General features: G+C 35.5%; 11 protein-coding genes across 11 annotated transcripts; 5 read left to right on the top strand and 6 right to left on the bottom strand.

Moving 5' to 3' along the window:
• Positions 1-239: 239 nt before the first annotated feature.
• L201_001504 (uncharacterized protein) lies at positions 240-1124 on the bottom strand (the record flags this gene model as incomplete). The annotated part of the gene is made up of 1 exon (XM_066217293.1): positions 240-1124. One exon carries the CDS (start codon positions 1122-1124, stop codon positions 240-242), a length of 885 nt encoding a protein of 294 aa, XP_066073390.1.
• Positions 1125-1555: 431 nt separating this feature from the next.
• Positions 1556-2641, top strand: L201_001503 (uncharacterized protein; the record flags this gene model as incomplete). Its single annotated transcript, XM_066217292.1, has 1 exon — positions 1556-2641. One exon carries the CDS (start codon positions 1556-1558, stop codon positions 2639-2641), a length of 1086 nt encoding a protein of 361 aa, XP_066073389.1.
• Positions 2642-3216: 575 nt separating this feature from the next.
• L201_001502 (uncharacterized protein) lies at positions 3217-4047 on the top strand (the record flags this gene model as incomplete). Its single annotated transcript, XM_066217291.1, has 2 exons — positions 3217-3228; positions 3292-4047. 2 exons carry the CDS (start codon positions 3217-3219, stop codon positions 4045-4047), a joined length of 768 nt encoding a protein of 255 aa, XP_066073388.1.
• A 901-nt stretch (positions 4048-4948) lies between these two features.
• On the top strand, positions 4949-6427 carry L201_001501 (uncharacterized protein; the record flags this gene model as incomplete). Its single annotated transcript, XM_066217290.1, has 1 exon — positions 4949-6427. The coding sequence occupies one exon, from the start codon at positions 4949-4951 to the stop codon at positions 6425-6427; it is 1479 nt and encodes a 492-aa protein (XP_066073387.1).
• Positions 6428-7311: 884 nt separating this feature from the next.
• Positions 7312-7957, bottom strand: L201_001500 (60S ribosomal protein L44; the record flags this gene model as incomplete). The annotated part of the gene is made up of 3 exons (XM_066217289.1): positions 7312-7440; positions 7667-7827; positions 7903-7957. The coding sequence occupies 3 exons, from the start codon at positions 7955-7957 to the stop codon at positions 7312-7314; spliced, it is 345 nt and encodes a 114-aa protein (XP_066073386.1).
• A 1106-nt stretch (positions 7958-9063) lies between these two features.
• L201_001499 (40S ribosomal protein S18) lies at positions 9064-10114 on the top strand (the record flags this gene model as incomplete). Its single annotated transcript, XM_066217288.1, has 4 exons — positions 9064-9102; positions 9429-9562; positions 9678-9929; positions 10072-10114. The coding sequence occupies 4 exons, from the start codon at positions 9064-9066 to the stop codon at positions 10112-10114; spliced, it is 468 nt and encodes a 155-aa protein (XP_066073385.1).
• Positions 10115-10654: 540 nt separating this feature from the next.
• Positions 10655-11671, bottom strand: L201_001498 (uncharacterized protein; the record flags this gene model as incomplete). Its single annotated transcript, XM_066217287.1, has 3 exons — positions 10655-10687; positions 10835-11002; positions 11183-11671. The coding sequence occupies 3 exons, from the start codon at positions 11669-11671 to the stop codon at positions 10655-10657; spliced, it is 690 nt and encodes a 229-aa protein (XP_066073384.1).
• A 943-nt stretch (positions 11672-12614) lies between these two features.
• Positions 12615-13554, bottom strand: L201_001497 (uncharacterized protein; the record flags this gene model as incomplete). Its single annotated transcript, XM_066217286.1, has 2 exons — positions 12615-12746; positions 12877-13554. The coding sequence occupies 2 exons, from the start codon at positions 13552-13554 to the stop codon at positions 12615-12617; spliced, it is 810 nt and encodes a 269-aa protein (XP_066073383.1).
• A 648-nt stretch (positions 13555-14202) lies between these two features.
• Positions 14203-15546, bottom strand: L201_001496 (uncharacterized protein; the record flags this gene model as incomplete). Its single annotated transcript, XM_066217285.1, has 1 exon — positions 14203-15546. One exon carries the CDS (start codon positions 15544-15546, stop codon positions 14203-14205), a length of 1344 nt encoding a protein of 447 aa, XP_066073382.1.
• Positions 15547-16101: 555 nt separating this feature from the next.
• On the bottom strand, positions 16102-17241 carry L201_001495 (uncharacterized protein; the record flags this gene model as incomplete). Its single annotated transcript, XM_066217284.1, has 2 exons — positions 16102-16655; positions 16764-17241. The coding sequence occupies 2 exons, from the start codon at positions 17239-17241 to the stop codon at positions 16102-16104; spliced, it is 1032 nt and encodes a 343-aa protein (XP_066073381.1).
• Positions 17242-18290: 1049 nt separating this feature from the next.
• On the top strand, positions 18291-24670 carry L201_001494 (glycogen debranching enzyme; the record flags this gene model as incomplete). Its single annotated transcript, XM_066217283.1, has 18 exons — positions 18291-18494; positions 18654-18820; positions 18961-19547; positions 19637-20231; positions 20312-20800; positions 20889-20920; positions 20985-21724; positions 21788-22086; positions 22171-22507; positions 22611-22764; positions 22838-23049; positions 23115-23221; positions 23304-23476; positions 23557-23753; positions 23810-24013; positions 24108-24197; positions 24257-24359; positions 24564-24670. 18 exons carry the CDS (start codon positions 18291-18293, stop codon positions 24668-24670), a joined length of 4797 nt encoding a protein of 1598 aa, XP_066073380.1.
• Between the last annotated feature and the right edge of the window lie 11 nt (positions 24671-24681).

Genomic DNA, 24681 nt, shown 5'->3' with positions numbered 1-24681 from the left:
GGCAAATACTGGTCATTAATGATTATACCGATGATTTTAAGCGGTCGAAATGCTTTCCAGCAGGGGTAGGTTATCTGTGAGGCTTGCATGGCGAATTTTTCCTTTGATATACGGTAGGATGGATCTACAGTGAGTCGGCCTTCCAAATCCTCCTTTCATACCCTCCGTCCACTCATTTGATCTGATCTTGTCTATGAAATTTATCTTTCAAAACAATTTTTGTACATATATCCGAGGATCTACTTCTCACTACAACATACACATGGTTCTACCTCATTGGACTTATATTCTACCTTTTCTTCTCCACTTATCTCCAAGACTTCATCTTTGGAGAACAATCTGAATTTCTTCGTATATTCATCGAGGTCTGGAACCTCTCCTTCTTTCTCACATTCATGCCAAGTCAAAGAATCAAGTTGGAATTCATGGAACCCATGGAACCATGTACTGAAGATAAAAGGAATACCATATTCGCCAGTATTCCATGAATCTTCTGTCCAAGTAAAACAAAGATGTTTTGGATGTAACTTATGACCTAAAGTGTCGATTGATTCGTGCATTCCAGTCAAATTCGTTTCTGGAGAATCACAATAATTCCTTTCCTCTTTAAGATATTTTCTCCAATACAGATAACGATCCCAATTTCTTCGATGTCGATCAAATATCCATTCTGTAATTTCCGGTGAAATTCTCAGGTATTTCAAATTACTAAATACATCATTATTACATGAAACGTCTTGAATCCCTTTGGTGGGAATCCGTGTATTTTCGGGATCAAGCAATTCTGCTAAGATTGAAAAGGCTTCTTCATCTTCAATTGAAAGATACTCAACGTGTCTCAATAAATGGCTTTTATCGAGGTTGATATGTTTCTCATGGCGATCTATACCTTTAGATTGTTTGGATCTTCTAAGAGAGATTTTCGGTCTATCAATGCCTTTCAGAATGGCTCTTACATTATAACCATCCAGTTCCAGGCTTTTGTACAGAAGCTTGGAAAATCTTTCGTAGAAACCTTTTGAACATCTCATCAAGTTGCAAAGAGTAGATGGGGATGCGGTATCATCAATGTGTTTGAGTAATAAAGAGACTAGCTCGGAGGGATATCTGGTGATGGCAGACATTTGTGTTGCTGACCAATAAGGCGAAACTGCAGAATTCTGATCGAGGGCGGATCAAAAAGGGAAAGATATAATCAGAAGAGAAGAAAGCACAAAGAGCTTGTGTTTTCAATAGGGAATGATATTATGCTATACATAGTACAGATGTTTCCTGGTTTGATTTATGTCAGGAAAAACCAACTATTGGATGCGTAATGCATTAGTCAACCGTTGAATATGGCTTCGTCATCCGCGTGACGACAATCTAATAACGCATGACTATTCTGATTGTACGAATTGTCATACTATGCAGTACTTGTGTATTTCTAATCATGATGATAGATCCTCTACTGTATTGCTATTTCATTGTTCTGTCACTTCAAATGTATTATTTGTGATTGAACAAGCACTTCGACTTTCAACAAATTACCGCAAGGAAAAACAAAACTGACAAGATGTTCGAAATTTCGCCTTTATCATCACGCATCTTACCAGAAGACCTTCAAAACCACCTTTTGACTCAACTGGGATTATTATGCAGTAAAGATGTATTGGGAAATCTATTGCGATGCTGTAAATCCATGTATCAACGATTTAACAAAGCATTGTACCGCGATATTACCTTCACCCCTAAACTTTTAGATAAATTCGTGTGTGGTATCCAAGGTATTCAAGCTAGTAACCCAGAGCTAGACTCGTCTCGTGATACCTCAACTATTAAAAATGAATTTCAAGCCATACAAGCTACTTTTGGAACAAGTCAAAGCGAGATTTGCAAACGTAAAATCCACTCTTTGAAATACCTTCAACATCTAACTTTCCCAGACATCGCCACCCTTCATCATTTTAGAGAGAAATTCTCAACATTTCCTGCTCCTTCAGTTGAGTTATTCAAACGTGTCAACAAGATATCATTTGGATATGATCTCCTCACTTCACTTCATGTATATTTTACTCAGCGTGAAATGCTTGGTGTGGAAGATTATTCAAAAGAAACTTCAATGATGTTCATGGCTAAAGCCTTTTCACCAATTGATCTTTGTATTGATACACCTGATGGGTTACCTCAAGCATATTGGGAAACAGGTTTTACAGATAGTATGAGCGTGCTCTTAGATGAATGGAAAAATTTAGAATCAATCACTTGGCATGGTTTAACATTACAAATCCCAACTTTAGCTGAGAATGTTATTAAAAATCGATTTTTCTTCTTGAATTGTTCAAATGCTGATAAAGCCATTTACGGAGAAGATGAAGAAGAAGATAAAGATAGGAAAGGTTGGTGTTCAAAATATTTAGCTGAAATACTCAGCCAAGTAAACTCTGTATTTCAAACAAAGCCAGATAGCCTAGGAAATTTGAAGATTGACCTTATCAATTTAAGCTGTATTCATGGTTCCGGTCCAAAAGAATTTGTCGAAGCTCAATCCTCCAATAATCCTTTCGCCAATATCTCCAAAGGTAGCATGAATGCTTTCATGGCAGGATTTTTGGGAATAAGCATTGGCGGTGACGATGAGAATGGAGATGAAACATCATAAAGTAAGAAAGTACGAGATATCAAAAAATGGGAAAATAGAAAAGACTGGATCGATTCTAATTTCAAAATCATGGACCTTGATGAAGCCAAAAGCTGTGTATGCTGTGGCGAAAAAATGAAAAGCTATAATTGAATTCGCATCCAGTGATTCTCGAAGGATCAGGTAATTTGTTGTAGTTTGTGAATCCCTACTGTACATCGAAATGAATTACCACGTAACCTTACCATGCGTTCAAGAATCTGATCCAATACCTCATAAAGTAAAGAGTGCGATTTACGATCATCTCTTATTGCCTATCAGGGCTGTCTAGGTTATGGTGTAAGTCAAGCCTTGATGTATGATGCACACAAAATTCGTAACCCTTCGTACGTGTAAACGATTGATAGCACCTAAGTGAAACAAGAACTAACCCAAAGTTGATTCTGGTTTGCACGGATCGCTCTGCCCCTGCAGTAACATATGTTCATATAATATCGTACAAGAGCGGTCTAATTGGCGATAATTGGATTTTCCTTTCTTTCCATTTAAATCAGAAAACTATTACTCTACATCAACCAACTACTGGAGGTTTCGAGATGTCTTGTGAGGTGAGTCCCATGCCCCTGATGGTTCTTAGGGTAGGGGTATCAGATTTTGATCATTCTTAACAGAAATCTAACCAATCCGAGCAAAAGAAAACAGTGGAAGATTTATCGCAAGTTCACTATGAGATTCTCAAAGAGCTTGAACAATATCCTGCGAGCGTAATCCGAGGGGACTACCGCTTATATCGTTCGACCATCAAAAACCTTTATCGAGCTTTACATCTCAACGAGAAGACATTTAAACGTATTTTCGAAGGTATTGATCAAGTCTCATCATCCAACTCAAGGTTGTACAGCAAGGAAACGCTATTAAGCGAGACGACAGAGCAACTGTATTGGCAGGATTGGGAATCCGCGTTGCTGTTCATCGATCTGGATTCTAAATCGACAGGTGAACAGATCCTTTTCGCCAAAGTCCAACATGTTACTTTTGGCAGTTCCTTATTCAAAGTAGTAAACGCAGCAACATTTTTAGTCGATCAATTGACTTTGGACCAAATTGATATGATTAATGATTTCGATCTGAAGCTTTATCCAGCGGTTTCGGTATTCCCATTATACCTTTCATCAAGTATTAAACCGAAAAGTATTGAAATACATGCCGATCATGATTGGAATGTAGATTATCTATCTGTCGGAAGTAGTATAGATAAACTCACATATCATCTTTTCCGAACATATCAAGCAGAATTAATTGATATCTTTTATCCATTTTTGGAATATGGTACTTTCAATTTTTATCCTGAAGTCATGGCAAGAACTAAAAACATGGTGTTCAATCTTTCCGTAATGAACAAAATGGATTCATTCAAGGATTTTTGAAGAAATCTGTAAACATTACCAAGAAGCTACAACTAGGTATCCAAATACTTCAATCGAGTATACCTTAAATCCTCCATAGATTGAGATTGGTAGTGAAGATTTGACAGCATTTTGGGCGGTCACTCCTTCCACTGAATGATCGATGATTGATATACAATTATTATGTATGTATCGAACTTAGTGCAGCCGTGTAGCCTTCGTATAACTTACAGTTATAGTCATAATTGCTGCACGTCTTGGGTCAAGTGTTATCTATAGCGCTATCTCTTAATTTTTAGGCTTGCTGAAATGACTCGGTGGCATCCCATATGCAATGATGGGGTATTAAGCGGCGATTAGCGCTCTTGTACTGTACGGTGGTGAGTGAATTTACATAATCAATCTTAGTAAGCTAATATAGTCAGATTTGTCGCGTCCTGGTTAAGATCTCACTTTTAAATTCAATTCTGTCATATTTCAAGTAAATTATTTTCACCCTCTGATAATTTTCAAACGTGTGGATCTATCAAAACAAAGGTAATCTCGGCGGTCCTCTTTCCTCTTTCCTCTTTCTTATCATAACTGTATCGACGGATAAATATAAGATTTCATCATATACTAATTCAAAATATGATAACAAATATTGACGTTATCGGAAGGAAACAAAGAGTTTCAATAAAAGGATGTGATACTGCAACAAGTAAACAAAATGCGTCATTCAGAGATGATCTATTGAATGGTCATAAAGCGCGATGGATGAGACAAGTATCTATTCTCACTTAAATAATAGCTATTCATTATTCATATATTGCATTCTTCGTTGACTTACTGAAGATTTATAGTTGAAAATCACTGAATAAATACGATTGAACTGCTTTCATACTACTTTCCCTACTAAGCTATCTATCAAATTTCTCTTAGCATGTCTCAACCAATTATTTCTTTCACAACTACAGAGATAATCATGATAGATACCGATAACAATGATAGTATGATAAACTTTCCTCCAGAATTGATTGAACCATTATTTGATCATATTAAATCAGATATCGATATTGGTTTAATATCAAAATTAGTTAGATGTTCAAAAGGATTATATCAAGAATTTATACCTTACCTTTACAAAAAGATTGCTCTAGATAAATCCAATGCTGAAAAGTTCTTATATGGTACGTATATAACAGAAGAAAAAGTATTTAAAACATTTAATTCATATGAACCTAATCCACCTAATCCACTTATATCGTCATCTCTCAATAATAGTTTGGATGATTCACAAATTTCGGCGAAATCATGGTTAGGTGTGAAATCGTTAGAGAGAAAATTGAGATTATTCAACCAAATAAAAGAATTAGAATTAATTGATTTGGAAGGTATTAAATCGATTTGTTCAATTATCACTTTATATCAATCAACTTCAACTTTGAAATCACTAAATATAAATTCGTCTACATCTTTAGATAATACAATTCATTTAGTTCTGTTCAGTTTAGTCGATACGATATCATTCAAAGCAACAGCTATAAATGAATTATCAGATTTATGGAAACATACTAATCCATATATGAATAGGTTTTTTAGAACAGAGAATTTTGATGAAGTTTCAAATACCTGGCAACAGATTATATATCATTCATTAAAATTCGGATTATCACCTTACCATCTAGAATTAGAATCACCATTCTGGTCAAACAATTACAATGATAGTATGACTTCAACAGATAATACACCAAACATTAATACCTCTGATAATGGAGATGAATTGGAAATTGATCAAAGGGATTTATTGATTTTAGTTGGATGGTTAATAAGTACCAATAATAAAGTTAATCGAAATACAACCAATCAAATTAATGGTATCAATCAATGGGAATTAAAATCAATATCGATTTCAAACGTTGTTGGATATGAATCATTACCAAATTTATGTAAATTTGATAAAATCAATTTTGAGGAATACAATATAACATATGCTGATCCAATAGATATTCAAAGGAAATTAGGAAATAAAAATAAAAAAAGGAAAATTAAATTTGAAAGATGGGAAACTAGATCAATTTCATTTATTAACATAAACATAAACATCAACATAAACATGAATAATCAAGGTGAAGAAGAAGAAACTGAGAATGATAATTTAATTGAAGAAAGAAAATATTCTTTAAGTTTATTTTTAAGAGAATTTGATAGAGATAGACACAAAAAAGAAAATAATGATGATGGATATTATAATGATGATGATGATTATGGTATTTGTAAATGTCAACCTATTTTAAATATTTATAATTCTCAAAATAATATGTTTAAAGATGAAAATTCAAAAAATAAATGGTTAGATGATAATATATTTTGTGATGATTTGAAATATGATTTTAAAGAAAAATTGATGATTCGTAGATAGATAAATAGATAGATGAAAACCCAAACCATTGTAGATTTGGTCAAATTAGATTATTATTTGTATTAGATTAAAATCGATAGACAAGTTTGTGAAATGGCATATTCTTTTTTTTTTCGGATAATAGATGAGGCATGATGGATTGATTGTGTTTTTTTTTAAAAGGTAATATTGTATTCATACAATTTAGTGTTTGTTCATCATCTGCTTAACTATTGTAATTTATAATAATTTTTTTTGTTAGTATGATTCCACAATATGTATCTATTTTCGTGTCATATCGCATAATCTACAGTATACGTTGAACAGATATGTATATATATTTGAGGTATTATATCGAAAGTCTTATCTGAGTTCTAGTTCGATTCTTTCATTGTACTTACGCTTAACTCATGGGCAGTGATTGAATTAACGAATTCAATCAATCTTGCAGGTAACACTTAGATGGTCATTTTGTCAACGTGGGAGTTTCCAACTAGATGCTCGTCAATCGACATATGAATTACCTTATTACAATTGGCCACAATTTCGATTTATCGATCAATGTCAGTATAATACTATCATCAAATCAGCTGAATGAACCTATCCAATCAACACCTAAATGCAAGATTCACAATATCCGCCTATGCTAGCTAACAAATGTATCAATCGATTTTTTGAATTTTTTGGGTTCCATAATCATACATCATCAACATCCCTAAACTATAATCAAAAATACCAAAAAGATCAAATTTTCTCATTCTTCTCCTTATATACCAGACCAATCTAAAAATCCATTATCGTATTGCTAATAGATAGATATATACCTTTTGAGAAAGATGCTGAAAGGTTGCTGAAAAGATTTGAAGAGATAAAATGATTGATGTTGATAGAGTTTGAAAATAAGCTTAGAAAGAGATGGCGGCACCTCTTTGTTTTTTGTCACCACCAAGTTCGAAGTGTTTGCATCGTTTGAGAGAAAGTTGGTGTTTAGTTTTGCAAACGGTACATTCGAGTCTAAGTACAACTTTTTTGGTCTGTTGAGGGGTTTGTTGGAAGTTGTTGCAATGATAAGTGGATCAGCAGAAAAGGTATTGCAGATAGTGTTTTGATTGTTGATACGAAGGTTCGAGATTGGTTGATTTGATCATGTTGGATAAGTGCAGATAAAATTTACAGAGTGAATGGAAAGAATATAAATTAATCAGCAAAGGCTTTTCAATAATATAATCACACCAAAAAAACAACAACAAAACAACTAACAGTCTTAGCTTTCTTGTGGAAAACTGGTTTGGTTTGACCTCCGTAACCTGATTGTTTTCGGTCATATCGTCGTTTACCTTGAGCGGCTAAAGAATCTTTACCCTTTTTGTATTGGGTAACTTTGTGTGGGGTGTGCTTTTTACAAGCTTTACCCTTACAGTCTGTGGTATAGGATCAAATGAGTCAGTATGATATTTCTGGTAGATCATGACTTTGGGTGAGAGGGTATCACTTACAAGTTCGACGAGTTCTATTCACAGGTTGGTTGAACAAATGATCTATAGTTAGCATCTCTTATATTTTCCAAGATTCCATGTCCACATAATTCGTCTCTTTCCGATCTACAACTCCAGCTTATTTATCTCCTCCTCTCCCAGATTCTCAACAAAAGCTAGTGATGGAGATGATACGTACTTTGGGCTATTGAAAAGAAAAAAAAACCATCAGCATTTCATTACTTTATCATTGAATGAATTTAAGTTTTCTCAACTTACATGTTGACCCTATTATCAATTATAACAAAAAAGATCGAAAACAATACATCAGCATACTATCCATATTGCCATCTGTTTCCTCCTATTATTGTCGATGTCGATGTTGAGGTTTTGGTGAACACACTCACATTTTTGCCGTTCTTTTGTCGATGTTGATGGTTAAGGAAAAGAAAGGTCTAAAAGATAAGGCATATAACGATAAAGTTGAAAATGACAGTGTCCAGTGAGTGGTAAGCAGTGAGCAGAGTAGAGTAGAGTATGGTACAATCGACAACGAGAGCAGCAGTGCAGAGTGAATGGTTTGATACAAGTCACAAGTGACAGAATACCATGGTGTATGGTGTATGGTACTTTCCAATAATGAGAGAAAAGGCGGAGGTAAGCGATTCAAGGATAAAAGAAATAATTTTCATGGTTGTAGGATGTAAAATTAAGAAACTCCGCGAAACTCCGTTACTAATGTGGCGTGAAACGATCAAGTGGACTATACCGCTTTTAACCTTTGTATGGTGTAAAAGTGATTTGTATGGTGTATGGTAGCAGCTGACTCTGGTTGGGTCTTTGTGTTCCTCACTGTCTACTGTCCACTCTGTCACACTTTGCCATCCTTACCATCCAAACGCTATTCATCACCATTAATCGATTGTTTAACGTTAAGACGAAAGAAATTCTTCTTCTTTTAACCTTCAAGTCCTATAGACATCCAAAAAAAGCGGGTAAGTCATCAACAACAATCATCATCACCATTGGCAGCAGCATATCAACATCAACGATCATCACTGTTCAATCAAAAAGGATCGATTAGCTAGAAGAATTTTAGAAGCTAAGCTAATTCAATCATCATTATTATAGATCGCTTACCCTTTAATCTTTACTTAACCTCAAAAAGAAAGATTCGTCAAGATGTCATTCGCTCCCCTTGAAGCCCATCAACAATTCCAAGTGGGTATCATTCATCTTGTTATGCGTTCAGCTTTGTGGAAATAGGATATAATATTAGATGAAAGAAGGATGTCGGATGTTCAGGATATATCTGGATCAGTTCAGTACCAACCAAGGATCGAGGGATTGTAGAAAGGATTATAGTAGGATCGGAATGGCTTTGCTGGATATGGCGTATATGGAATAGGGAGATCAGACGTTATCAATGGCTAGTTAGGCATTAGCAGGCGGGGTCATACCCAAAGTGAAAAATGCTTGAGGAAGGATTGGAAAGACAATCCCATATACCGAGGGTCTGCGCTAACGATGTCTCTTCATAATTATAGCACATTCTTCGTCTCTTGAACACCAACGTAGCTGGTCAAGGTAAAATCATGTACGCTCTTACCGAAATCAAGGGTGTTGGTAGAAGATACGCCAACTTGGTCTGTAAAAAAGCCGATGTTGATCTTAACAAACGGTTAGTTTTTGGGAGTTTTTTCTTTATCATTCTCAAGTAAACAAATCAAGAATGAATTATAGAGATAGAGACAGTAACTAATTCCATCATTTTAACTTTTTTCCTTTTTATATAGAGCCGGTGAATTGAACTCTGATGAACTTGAAAGAATCGTTACCATCATGCAAAACCCAGCTCAATTCAAAATTCCAAACTGGTTCTTAAACAGACAAAAAGATATCAACGATGGTAAAAACTCTCACGTTCTTTCAAACGTTATTGATCAAAGATTAAGAGAAGATCTTGAACGATTGAAGAAAATCAGATCACACAGAGGTCTTAGACACCATTGGGGTCTTAGAGTTAGAGGTCAACACACCAAAACTACGTGAGTTGCCGTAACCTAATTATCATCTATTCTATCCAATATCAATCTTATATCTCCCAAACCACATCAAACATACATATTTATCTATCTGATTTCTTTTATGGTGTACTGATAATATTTATTCAATTCACTTTTTTTTTAGCGGTCGACGAGTCGGTAAAACCGTTGTTGGTAAAAAGAAGTAATCTACTCGTATCTAATAATATCATGGTTTTATTAGTCAGAGTGGTTTATTTGTTTATATCTGGATTAGAGGGTCAATCAACATTCGGGGAATCTTGCATTTTTATTTATTGTTAAAACATGTCAATAGAAAAAATGCAATTTTCATTTCTAACATCATTTATCGTTTCTTTCTCAATCGATCTATCTTGCTTCTCTGCAGATATTTCACAAATTGAATCACTACTGACTGTTCTCCTTTCTAATGATGAACTCTATACTGTTATCGGTATTAAATTGCTTGCATAAATCGTTCGAGCCGCTTTTACACTGAAATTTATGCTTTTCTGTTCGAGATCTGGGACTTCGACAAACAATTACAATAGATACATTGTCCGTATACATATAAATGTTTGATCATCAGTCGGTGTAAAAATTGTTCATCTATAAGGGTAATCAGTCCTATGTTTCCTTCCCGTTATGTTACAATACCCCAACGTTTACTGGAAATTAAGTAATATCTTAAACTTGGTATTATCCGGCTGAATATTCTTACGATTCGTTCATTTGATAATAGTTGCAGTCATCTTTTGAACCTGATTGACGTTCCACAAATATAGAAACAAAAAGAAAACAAATAGGTTAAAATGAAATATCCCAGTGTTGCGATAATATCAAAACAAAGAAACAAACAAAAAGTGGGCAGAGCAGAAAGAGAGAGAAAAGGTACAACTAAAACTTACAATATTACTTTCACTAATCGAACTCTCAGCGGGTGGCGGAGTAGGAGTTGATCCAATATGTGAACAAGTTAAAGTAGCTTCACCAACTTGAGTAGATGTGGGTAGATCATACCATATTATATCAACCGTTTCTATTGAACTTGCTGATTTCGTTGCTTTGGCTGTGCACTACGAGTAAGAATACGGGTAATATGATAATTAAGGTAAACGGAAAAGTTGTAATTAGCGAAAGAAAAAATTTTACAAAGTTTCACTCATCAATCATTAATCTGATACTAATCTGTGAGTCATTCTGAGATTTGGAAAGGAAACCGAAAGAAGAATAAAGATGTCGAATAATATACTTACATGCATAGATGCAGTAGCTTTACCAACTGCAGTCTTTTCTCCACCTTGAGATTTAGCAGTAGGTTCATAAGCTATTAAATCAAAAGTTTCTTCTGTATAAGTTTCATTGAATGAAAATGCCCAAAAACCAGGTCCGAATCCTGAATACTCGTATCCATTTTGTATTTTATTTGATTGTGTCCATACAAATTGAGAAAAATAAAGATGATACCATGGTTCAGGTTTTTTTGGTGTTGATTCTCCTACAAGTACTGTACTCGCATTTGAAGACGGCTCAGGCTCATATAACGACGATGAAGTAGCTATAAACTGTGAAGAATTACCAGTTGGGAAACTGGTGGTCAGTTCCGTAGTTGATTGACTTGTAGTGTCACCATCTTCTGTACCTTTCCATCCTGAAGGAAGGATATTAGCGTTGACCGTGATAGTGTGTAATGCCAAATTATTCAATATGATTAAGAGGGTGTAGATAGGGATATTCTGGATCATTTTTGAAGAAGCGACTCAGGTAGTTGACCAGTAAATTCTAATTATTCGGCGGCTAAGTTCGAGAAAGTGATAATTCTCTTTGACTTTGCTACTTGTAAATGAAATTGAATTGATATGTATACACTCTAGTTAGTCAAGAAGTATAAATATACTGAATTATCTAACTTACTGTAAGCTGTTAGAGTACAAGAATAAGCTTGTTCAGTCTAGGGAAAGATTTCTCAATTATATAGCACGAATAGCACGACTACTTGGACTTGATTACTACAAATCTTCGATGATCTTTATACAAATCTACAATATGAGTACAGTATATAGTGCAACGATTTATGCGAGCTCAACACGGGACTTATATACTGTAGTCGAGAATGAAAATGATTTTCCCAATCGTACACCCCGAGATCACGGCCCTCTTGACTTGTCATGTGAAATAATATATGACATTGAAAGGAATTTCCAAACACTCCTCACATATCATACATCAAATGGAAATAAAGGAGACACACAATTAATACCTCTACTCCATCCTTCTCCTGACTTGAAAGGAAATAGGGATACTTAGATTCACAGATATAAAGAATGAATGGATGAAAAATATCTAAAACAATTTTTTTACAGTACTTTAAAACTCGAGTATTCTGAAACTCGAAAAACAATTTAAGATTGTTTCAGCTACAACGATATCATGAATAGTGAGTATGAGATACTAATTAATGTGATTTTGACAGCCACGAATGACTATATCATACTGTATTAAAAAGAGTGCAATCATATACAGTATCTGCGCTTTACTCTTCAAGCGTCGGATCACATTCTCCACAATTTTCTGAATGTTACGCAATATCTGTAGCACATCAAATGTATCCGAGGAAAAATCGGGATTGGGAATACATCTCTCTCTCTCTCTCTCGTACAACTGTTCCAATATTTACAAGTCCTATTTTTAAGCAGTAGAAGTAGATTTAGGGGTACAAATCAAAGCGGCAGCACCATTTGTAGAAGTAGCAACAGGTACATCCCAAGTCATCGTAACGGTTCTTTCTTCAGTTGCTGAGTATATGGGTTTGGCGGTACACTGAAATGTGTAATAACAGCATACGAATACGACATTAGCTCAAAAATTCACAGATCGACATGTTTAACGCTGGACATAGACTGTAGATCGGCGAAGAAACCAAGAAAGGGGTATAGGCAGATTCACTTACATGTAAAGTTTCTGTAGCTGTACCAGTGACGGTACTTTTAGCCCCTGAAGCAGTAGCTACAGATTCATATAGCGTAGCGTCAAATTCCTGTTGTTTATAATTATCATCAAAGCCAATTGACCATACTATAGGACCTGATGCGGGTCCTAAATAATCAGGAGCAGGATCATTCCAATTTACACGCATATATTGTGATATATATAGATTGTACCATTTCAAAGGACCAGTATTTTTAGATGTTCCAGCACTTGAAGATGAGGGAATAGCAGACGAATAGGTCTTAGTGTTGGTAGGAATTATTGGACTACTGGTAATTGTTGATTGAGCTGCTGAAGTAGTATCAGTACATGATGTTGAATTTTTATTACCAGAATTTTCATTATCATAGTGCGATCCATCTCCAGAAGGATTTGCGTTATTTGCTGTGACTACGCTTGTTACCGTTACATAAGAAATCGAAGGTGTAGGAGCACAATTACAATAGGGAGAAACACTTGGAGAGGGTGACGAGTAGGATGACGATGAATAGGATGGTGATGCTGTTGATTGAGGGGACGAGCCGTTTTCATCTGATAAACTGAATCCGGAAGGAATCACATTACCTTTAACTGTATGAGATAGTAAAGCTAATTGAAAAAGTGTGGCGGATAAAGCAAGGTATGGGGATCGTTGAACCATATTTGAATTTTGATGGATTTATTACTTGCTTATAGTGGAGTAAGGCTATAAGTTCGTGTGAGAGTATTAATGCTTTTTGTTATAATCGAGGATCGTTATTTTTATTTGGGTTGAGTATTTTTAAACGAGTGAAAAACAGTTGGATGTCTTCGATATTATATGAGTTTGACCTAAGAGATAAGGTTTATTTTTACTATTTTTTTTGAATAAATTTCTTTTGTTTTTTAGTTTTATTGCTGTTAGAAAACACAGAATAAAGAGGACGAGAATTTTTAATCTTCAGGTACTCTCTTTATATTTTATATGCCCACCTACAATTAATGATTCTCCTGTATCTTATTTATGAAAGTTATGATTTCAGATATCCCGAAACGTCTAATATTGTTGACGAGGGAGGAGTATAATAAAAGGAAGTAGCAGAATGACATCCTTTTACCCAAAATGGATCGAGTCAGCTTGACCAAAGGAAGGAATTTTACGCCGGTTGTACAATGAAACTGGTATCAGAAGATAGAATTGGGATTCAACCTTTCATATGATGATGCCTGATAAACAGTAAAGAGCCCCGATTCAATCTCGTTTCAACCATATAACCCAATTTGGAATTCATATCTTTAGATTTGTTTGAACCAAGTCATCATCAATTTTTCAATTGAAATGTACTTTCTTTTCTAGTTTTGAGAGTATCTCTTCATCGATATTGTACAAAATATCGGATATACGTATGTGTTCAGATGAATTACCTTTTGGCTTGAAGTTATTAAAGTGGAAGATTGTAGTGAAAGATTCGTATTCTTCATTGTTACGTTTCGCATCCGATATGCCGAATTTCTCTTGATCGATATATGCAATGAGAACACTTTCCAATCTGGATTTCCTACTTTCATATAAATTTTTCAATCGATAGTTCAGGCGTTGTGTTAACTCTGGAATATTATTCAGTTCTTCATATGTTAAGTAATTGATCTGATAAAATTCTACAGGAGGACTATTTGCTCCTGCAGAGGGATTTATTGGTGGTAAAGCTTCTGATCCAATAATATCACGAACGATGATAGCTTCTGAAGACCACTCCATCCAAAAGTATGATTCTGTAATATCTTCCAAACTACATTCTAAAAAGTCGATAATAGCTAATCTAGATTCCTCTTCACTACCATCTTCAAATTCATCCTCTTCATAATCATAAATCGTTGCTGTGTCATGTGAACATGGGAACGATAAAGGATGTCGTAAATATCTTTTAATTTCCGGAAGATCATTTAAAGGAGAAAAAGGTGAATATAAAATGATTTTATTACAATCCAATCCCCTACTAAAACAATCACTAATAAATTTATTTGAGATTGATTCTTTGTGCCAATGATATTTTGGTGTATACCAATCCGAGCCGCATCGTTCATCACTTCTAAATTTGGCAAATTCGAAGACGCATGTGGGACTAAGACATATATTACGAAGTGAATTGAAAACGTCCTCTTGAGGTATATCTTCTTCTTCTTCTCCTTCTACAAAATCGATATCACTAATAAGATTCGATAGGTCTTGGTATGTGACGAGTATACGACTTATGTAATAAGCACTGAATACATCTTGAGTATTTAACCCTTCAACGTACCCTAATGATCTCAATTTACGTTGTTCGGATGTCAATGTCATTATATCGAATGTTTCCATTAGTTCACTAATTTGTTTTAGAATCATTAGTTTATTGAGTCTATCCGCAAGTTCAGATTTTAACAACGGATTGTGTTGAAATTTAGGCCTTAGTTTTAACCCATAAATGACTTTCTCGACATTGTCTTCGTTGATGATTAGGTCGCAGTATAGGTAAGGGATCACATCTCGATAGACTGATTTGGAACACAAGCATAGTTGAGCTAATTCCGATGGTGAACAATCTGATTTTAGATAATTGAAAATATGGTGTCGAGCCTCAAGTGGCAGAGGTAAAGCACCGTCAAGTTGCAAGGTACCAGCTACTAAAGTCATTGCTAGTCGGCTATCTGAAGGGAGAGGAAGATGGAAAAAGCAAAGTATAAAAGTAAAGATAAAATGAGTTCGGACATTTATATCTACTTGTTTGTTGAAGAGGTATGTGCTTGTTAATGGAGGTCAAAGCTACGAGTATCATGTCAAGTGAAACGGAGATTACCGCCTAGTCAAGTTAATTGTAATAACTGAAAAGATGAAGAGTGAAATTCAATAACTTTATTTCGACTTGTCTCGATGAGAGCTTACAATTACCCGTTGGATTGGTACACGTTGATAATTACCAAAAAGTTTAGTCTTTATCGATCATATTGATCTCCTACGAATATGAATGGGCAAAGCAAAAGGTCGCCTTTATCTCTCTCTCAAAAAGTCTTCAAGGCATTCATCTTTTTAATCACAGTATCGTATTATATTAGCAAAGTGTTCGTCCTACAGAAGTCATACATATACATACAGTTCTTAGCAAAAATAATAATACAACTAATATGGATTGACGTCTAAATTTCTACAATATCTGAAAGAATGAGTTCTCTTCTACACAAAATCAGTTCATCAAAACCTTCCATAATATGCCATATAGCTAGACCATAAATCATCTAAATTTAAACCTGTCATTTCCTGCCACCAACTATCATCCCATCTTTCAAACTTCAATCTTGAATCTATCAATTTGATCAAATCCGGGTACGGACCAGGTCTATGTTTAGGTTTTGATTTATTTAGTGAATGATTTTCAATATATCCTTGATTCCAATTTGGATCAGGATATTGAGTCGGTTTTGCATCGTTTGACGTCGCAGTTGATGTAGGTGTTTGTGAAGGTTGTATAGCATATTCAACAGGTATCAATTCTCCACCATCATAACTTATTCTGGATGTATCATCTAATATTTCAGGATCATTAGTAGTTAGCCAAACCAAAAATCTTGCTCCAATATCATATCCATCTTCATAACCTTTTTCGATTTTACCTGAACCACTTTTACGCCAATGATCAGGTCCTAATTTACCTAATAAACGAACGTAATCTGCTATTGATTCAATTAACCATCCTGGTGTTGAACCGAATCCATCATGTTGGATCGTATGAACCAGTTCATGAAGTACTATTACCAATCCATTGATTAATATCAAAATGAGTTAGTCAAGAGTACTCTGGATGATTCGTTATATCTAGGATAATAGAAATATTTGTGCAGGAAGGGAATACTCACAAACACCTTTGAATTCTTTTATAGCACTTTGTTTAGACTTTTCATTTCTTTTAACTTGATTCATGATATTTTCAATCCATTTTAAACTAATTACAATTTTACCTCCACTTGTAGCTGCCAAACCATCTTTATTTTCTAATTCTAATTGTATTAATTGATGTCTCCATTCTATTTTACCTTGTTCATTATTTGGAGACAAATGTTTCGATATAAAAAATGAAGAATGATATAAAAATCCGATTGGATCAGGTATACAATCTAAGAAAAACGATGTTCCTTTTGATATTGATAATTGAGGATGCGTGAAAGAAAATATGAGTGAACCTGATGGTATCTCACTTGGATGACTAGATGAAGGGATTGATCGTAATGCCTGTTGATTTGAGGAATATGGAGTAGTTAGGTAGTATGTAGTTATCGGGGATGGAGGTGGTGGTGAACGTGGTCGAGGTCGAAGGAACGAAGGTAAAGTTGGCATGTTTATCGTTGATTTTATTGTATATTGTTGATTTGCAAGATACAAAATTAAGGCTGACTATTGATTTAGTCAGTCAAGATATAAAGGTGTCCAGACTAAACCCCTTCTACAGACTAGCTAAGTTACCTTCAGTTGGAAGCAACGATCGATCGGACTTGTGTTTCGGGATAACTGAGTTGTTCACAGTTGCTTTCTTGGCGTTTTTTCTCTATTAATATTTTGCATTGTGTACCAATAAATGGAAATCAGTCAGGTAAATTAACTTCCCATTCAAGCCTCGTCATGATTAAGATTATCTTTTTATCGGGATTCCAGTCCAACGGATACTCGGCAAATGACTAATCGGCAATTGACCTAGTTGGGCTTGACGATCAAAATTTTGCTTTATCATAATTGCGTGGACCTCCTCTCATCGCCCCGGTTGACTGTAGTCTAGTACAGTATTGATGACGGAGCACCAACCGATCATATAGACCACGTTGTTGTCCCATCAAACCATCAACTATCAATAATAATGTTTAACCGCATTTAGACTATTCTGTAAACCAATTAGACCGGGTCTAGGTACATTCATAGTTATTCGTTGACGCGCCACCACGTCATCCTCGTATAGAGGTAACCCTGAAATACAATTATTGAATTGTTAAAATGACCGTTCGTGTCTTTTTTCAACAAGCAACAAGCAACAAGCAATACAGAATTTCATCTACTGTAGTAGTATGCTATTGATGCATTAGTATTACGCTTCTCAATCAATTCAGATAAACCATCTCAACAAGAGCTTCAATCTGTTGATACCTTATATCATCTTCATATCACTGCATTCAATCCAGCAATACCCAAAAAGCTATCTCTCCATCTATATCTTTCCTTGTAGCCATTATTCATCTACTTTCATTTATTTCTCATTAATACTTGACTTTATATCAGTCAACTAGCTTCCTTTGATCTTCTCTATATCCCTCTAGTCTCTGTCTAGCACAAATCTCCTTTCATCTACTGCATACTATAATACACATTCTTTACCTATAAATCTCGACACAAACACAATGGTATCTCTTAAACCTACCAATATCAAATTACCTTCTCTTAATGGTGGTGATGCTCATCAATCACCAGTTGATGGTAACAAAACACCTAAAACACCTCAAGATGAAGCTATAGCTTTCTTTAGTGGTGAAAGTGATGGTAAACCCGTTCAAGTATGGGAATTAGCTTTGGAGAATGATGGTGGACCAGGAGAAGGTAAAGATGTGAGTTTAACTGTTTTGATCATTGGTATGAATCGACTACGGAAGAACGATTATTCAAGAGAGTCTCATCTCTGGGCTGCCATTTCAGAAAAAGAAAAATACGACTCCATAACCTACTATGACTCAGGTATACTGATAGTTTACTTTTAATGATATTAGTACATCCGTCTACCACCCCCTGTACGACCATACGTTCTTCGATTCTCTATCAGACCAGGTACAAACGTTACCAGAAATGGTGTACTTAAATCTGATTTCCCTATGGATGGAGGTGTCTTCCAAAGAGGTGATTGGAAAGAGAGAAGATTACCTACAGATTTGTCCAAGTAAGTTGTTAGTGTTTCTACCATCAACGGTCTCATCTTAAATCCTTTTGCATTGTCAAGTAAGAGATCATCATAAACAAATCGGTTTTGACACTCTCTATCCTCAAGCGGGTGAGCTGAGCTGACCTGCTATGCTCTAGACCCATTACAATCGACTTGCCAATTTCCGCACCAGGTGCATTCTGCTATTACATTGAATACGATGGAGCTACACCTTCTTCACCTAGAATTACAGGTAGAAAAGGTTATTTCAACGTTGATCCAATAATTACTTTACCTGAAAGAACATTATTTTTCCCTTCTAGCAATAATAGTAAAAATAATAATCAATCTCCATTGAATGATGAAAGTGCAGGAGCTATTTTACCTAAATCAAGTAATGTTACTTTAGATGGATTAATAATTTTATCTGTTTTAGCAAAATGGATGGGTAAATCAAATGAATGGGAAAAACATTTTGAAGAAGCTTCAAGAAGAGGTTATAATATGTTACATTGGGCTCCATTACAACAAAGAGGTTTTTCAGGTAGTCCATATTCAATTAAAGATCAATTATCGTATGATCAAGCTATTTTAGTTGACAATAAAGTTAAAGATGGTGGTTTTGCTGAAATTGATAAAGTCGTTAAACATGCAAAAGAAAAATACGGTTTAGGTAGTGTGACTGATGTCGTACTTAATCATATGGCTTATGATAGTCCTTGGTTAGAACAACATCCTGAAGCAGGTAAGCCAAGCCCCCTACTACTCTCCAATTCCTATGTCTCCGAGTTTGCGCTCTTGGAACAGATAAGCTAATTGATATTCTTACAACAGGTTACTCACCTCAAAACACCCCCCATCTCGCTCCAGCTGTGGAGCTTGAAGATGCTATTCTCTCCTTGTCATCCAATCTTTCATCTTTAGGTTTACCTTCCACCCTAAACTCAGAGCAAGATCTGCAACAATTAATCCCAGCTATGAGAAAAGCTATTGATGATGCTAAATTATGGGAATACTATGTATTTGATGTGCGATCATCAGTCTCTGAAGTTGGTTCTTCATTATTACAAGGAAAGCCTCAACCTAAATCATGGCGAGGATCAAACTTATCTGGTAACCAATCAGTTTCACAATTAGCTGAAGTCATTAAGAATGAAGTCGGTATGATTGATAATTATAAAGCTTATTCGTCAAGATATTGTTCAACTGTTCAACCTGCTATTGCAGCTGGTTTCGTTCAGGCTGCTTATCCTAATGAATCACCTGAAAACCAAGCACAAAAATGGGGAGAAATTTTGGATGTTCTCAACGTAGATCTTTATTCTGAATGTAATGATGATGTCAATGCCGCTATTGACGGTATCGTTGGAAGATTAAGATTTACAAGATTAGAAGATGGTGGACCCAAATTAGGTGCTATCAATGAAGAGTGAGTAATCAATTCCCGAAATTGAATTCAAAACTTCACAGATGAAGATATAGCGTTAACATTCTAATCGCATTGTATAGACGACCTCTTGTTGAGAAATACTTCACCAGACTTCCAGCAAATAAAACCACATCTAAACATTCCAAAGCTTCATTAGCATTAGCCAACAATGGATGGATGTGGGGAGCTGATCCATTGAAGAATTTTGCTGAATATCCATCAAAAGCATATATAAGGAGACAAGTTATTGTATGGGATGATTGTGTTAAATTGAGATATGGTAATTCAAAAGAAGACAATCCATGGTTATGGGATCACATGATCAAATATACCGAATTATTAGCTTCGACTTTCGATGGTTTCAGATTAGATAACTGTCATTCAACACCATTACATTTAGGTGTAGCTGTTATTGATGCTGGTAGAAGAATTAATCCAAATTTATACATTATGGCTGAATTATTTACTGGTTCATCAGAAATGGATCTGAAGTTCGTTAGAGAATTAGGTATTAATAGTTTAGTTAGAGAAGCTTATAATGGTCATGACGTCAAAAACTTTGCTGATCTGTGAGTGATTTTGATTTTCTAATTGACAATCGGTCCTTTCGACTGTCTGTCTTGCACATGCTGATAATTTATGATTTTTACTTGATAGACTTTGGAGATTTGGTCTCGGTAAACCAGTCGGTAAGTCAGCTAGTAATATAGCGTTCGCACTTCCCAGAAGCTGATAGATATTGTTCTTTTGTAGGATCAATGGATGCCGCATGTTTATCTTCAAATGATGAGTTGTCTCCACCATTTGGTAAAGGTGCCAATAGACCATGTGTAGTAACACCACTACAAGGTTCAGTTCCACATGCTGTATTCTACGATTTAACACATGATAATCAATCACCATTTGATAAACGAACTGCAGAAGATGCATTATCAACTGGTGCTCTAGTTACGTTCTCAAGAGCTGCTTTAGGTTCAAATAAAGGTTTCGATGACTTATATCCAAAATTATTAGATTTAGTCACAGATAATAGATTATATGAAGTATCTGATCCAAAGAAAGAAAATGGTATTGGTAAAGTTAAACGTGTATTAAATCACCTACACACTCAAATGATGGAGCAAGGTTTCACTGAAGGTCACGTTCATGAAGAAGGTCAATATATCATGATTCACAGAGTACACCCTATAACCCATAAAGGTTATATGCTTATTGCTCATTGTGCTTTCAAAGGATTCCAAGGAAGAGGATGGATCAAACCAATCAAACTATCTAGAACCAATATCTCTTATTTGTTCGGTGCTGGTGTTTCCACTGATTTCTCTCAATGGAAATCTGACGCTAAGACCCATAAAGGTATCCCATCTAAACTTGAAGAAATTCCAGAACCACAAATTACCAAAAGCCAAGATAACGATGGTCAATACAGTGAAATCAATATTCCTGATCGATTTGAGCCTGGAAGTATCATGGTCTTTTCCACTTCAATGGATGTAAGTTGTATCAAACGTGGTTAAACTTCTCTTTAACAGCTTTCTAACTTGATTTTGTTATAGGAAATCTCTCCCGATCTCGATGCGAAGATTCAATCAGGCGCTTACGAAGCATTCTCCGATCTCGATCTTGTTGACCTTAACACTATTCTCCATAGAGCAGATGGTGAAGAACGTGATGCAACTGGTGGTGATGGTGTTTATACCATTCCAAATTATGGTACTCTCGTTTACTGTGGTTTGGAAGGTTGGATGCACCCATTAAGAGAAATTATGGAAAAGAATGATTTAGGCCATCCATTATGTGCTCATTTGAGAGAAGGTACATGGGCAATGGATTATGTATTGAATCGATTAGAGAAGTAAGCCTATCTATCCCTTCTACTCTAAAAAATTTAGATACAAATTTGCGAAGATGATTTACTGATATTTTATTGATTGATTAGACAAACAGGTGATTTACCAAGATTATCAAAACCACATAAATGGTTATCAGAAAGATTCAATTTAATTAAAGAAACTTGTCCAGCATTTATGAGACCAAAATATTTCGCTTTGGTGATATATGAAGCATATAAAGCATCTAGAAGAGCTGTTGTTGAACAATGTTCAGAATTTATTTCATCAGGTCATTCTTTCACACACGATTTAGCTTTATGTTCAGTTCAAATGTATGGTTTAGTCAAATCTGCTTCTATAAATCCATCAAAACCTGTCCCATCTTTGGCTGCTGGTTTACCACATTTCGCTGCTGGTTGGGCTAGATGTTGGGGTAGAGATGTTGTAAGTACCCCTATTCTTTCTTTCCTCGTTTCTTCTTCCTGTCTAAGGGCTGGCTTCAATAAGATTGATAGCAATTGCTAACCTTTAGCTTCGTCTTGAATAGTTCATCTCCCTTAGAGGTTTATTCTTAACTACAGGTAATTTCCCTGCGGCAAGAGATCATATTCTATCTTTCGGTAGTACACTCAAACATGGTTTAATTCCAAACTTGCTTGATTCTACTAGAAATCCTAGATACAACTGTCGAGATGGTCCATGTAAGTGATACCCTACAACGGTACCAGACCATAATCAGATAAATGCTGATATATCAATGCCAATAACTCATAGGGTGGTTCTGTCAAAACATTCAAGATTACACTAAAATGTGTCCTAATGGTCAAGCACTATTAAACGATAAAGTCAAGAGAAGATTCCCATTAGATGATACTTGGGTTGAATGGGATCATCCTAGAGCATATGAATCTGAAAGTTCAGTCGCTGAATTGGTACAAGAAATCTTACAGAGGCATGCTGAAGGTATAGAATTCAGAGAATACAACGTAAGTCAATCCCTTTTAATCATGACTTGTTTGATCTTAGCTGACTTTACGAATTTAATTAATAGGCTGGAGACAACCTTGATATGGACATGAGAGATGAAGGTTTTAATCAAAAGATCTATGTTGATTGGGAAACCGGAATTATCTTTGGTGGTAACCGATACAATTGCGGGTGAGTACCATGGTCCGCTTCTTATCGTCCTCCTAATTGCGACACGGCATCATACATGCTGACACGCATATTGCTTCGATAGTACCTGGATGGACAAGATGGGTTCCTCTGATAAAGCTGGTAACAAAGGTCTGCCCGCTACTCCCAGAGATGGTGCACCTGTCGAGATTACCGGTTTACTCAAGAGTACTTTGACTTGGGTCGATGGTTTAGCTAAACAAGGCAAATGGCCTGCTAAGGGTGTCAAAGCTACAAGTAGGTTCCTCTCTTAGCTTGACATTCTGGATGTAACAATTATATGATTGTTCTTACTGACTTGCACTATAACTTCACAGTCAAAGGCGAGACTAAGTTAGTAACTTATAAGGAATGGGCAGATCTCATTCAAAAATCTTTCGAGAAATGTTACTATGTCCCCTCTGATCCAGCTGAAGATGTAAACTACGATATCAACCCTGGTATGGTAAACCGAAGAGGTATTTACAAAGATGTGTATGGTACACCAAAAGACAGAGAATGGAGTGATTACCAAGTAAGTCTGGAGTTTTTCTTTGACATGGTTTCATTACTAACAATCATAAATAACAGCTTCGATGCAATTATACATTACCAATGATTGTCGCACCAGAATTATTCACACCTGAAAAAGCTATTGGAGCTTTACAGATTGCAGATGCAAATTTAAGAGGACCATTAGGTTTCAAAACTCTTGATCCATCAGATAGTCAATATCGAGGTGATTATGATAATTCGAATGATGGTCATGATCAAGCTATAGCTAAAGGATGGAACGTGAGTCCACACATACATGCTATTCTTCGGATCCTTTTCTTGTGAAACTAGTTCGAATGTAGCGGGAGGACTAATTCCTTATTATGATTTCTAGTACCATCAAGGACCTGAATGGGGTTTCCCAACAGGTTGGTTCCTTATGGCTTACTTGAAATTCGACCGAATCGCAGGTGAAGGTAAAAAAGTGAGTTATTCTTTTGTATCGGCCGTATTCAGTAGGAAACTGACGAGGTGTTTCCGCAGGATCCTACCCGAACAATGCATTACATTTCAAACATACTTCAAAAACATGCTGAGCATATAACAAAAGATCCATGGAGAGGTTTACCTGAATTAACCAATAGTAGTGAGTTTCAAATTTGAAGATATGAAGTTCATCTTATCGGCCGACTGCGAGATTTCATTTTTGCCAAGAGATCTTTCTCCTTTCGGCTCGTTAAACCCGCGGAAAATAATTCGTTTCCTTCTTGTCATCGCGTATCTATCGCAGTCCCAAACATGTGGAATTGGAAAAAAAATGCTAACTGATGAATGTTTTCTCACCCCTCAGATGGTTCATACTGTTACGATTCATGTAATACTCAAGCTTGGAGTGCAAGTACTATTTTAGATGTCTTGGAGGAAATGCACAAAATTGGTAAAGAGATCAAACAATAGATCAATTCTAC

The sequence above is a fragment of the Kwoniella dendrophila genome, chromosome 2 (assembly GCF_036810415.1).
Source record: "Kwoniella dendrophila CBS 6074 chromosome 2, complete sequence".
Taxonomy (NCBI): domain Eukaryota; kingdom Fungi; phylum Basidiomycota; class Tremellomycetes; order Tremellales; family Cryptococcaceae; genus Kwoniella; species Kwoniella dendrophila.
This window is presented reverse-complemented; position numbering and strand designations above follow the sequence as displayed.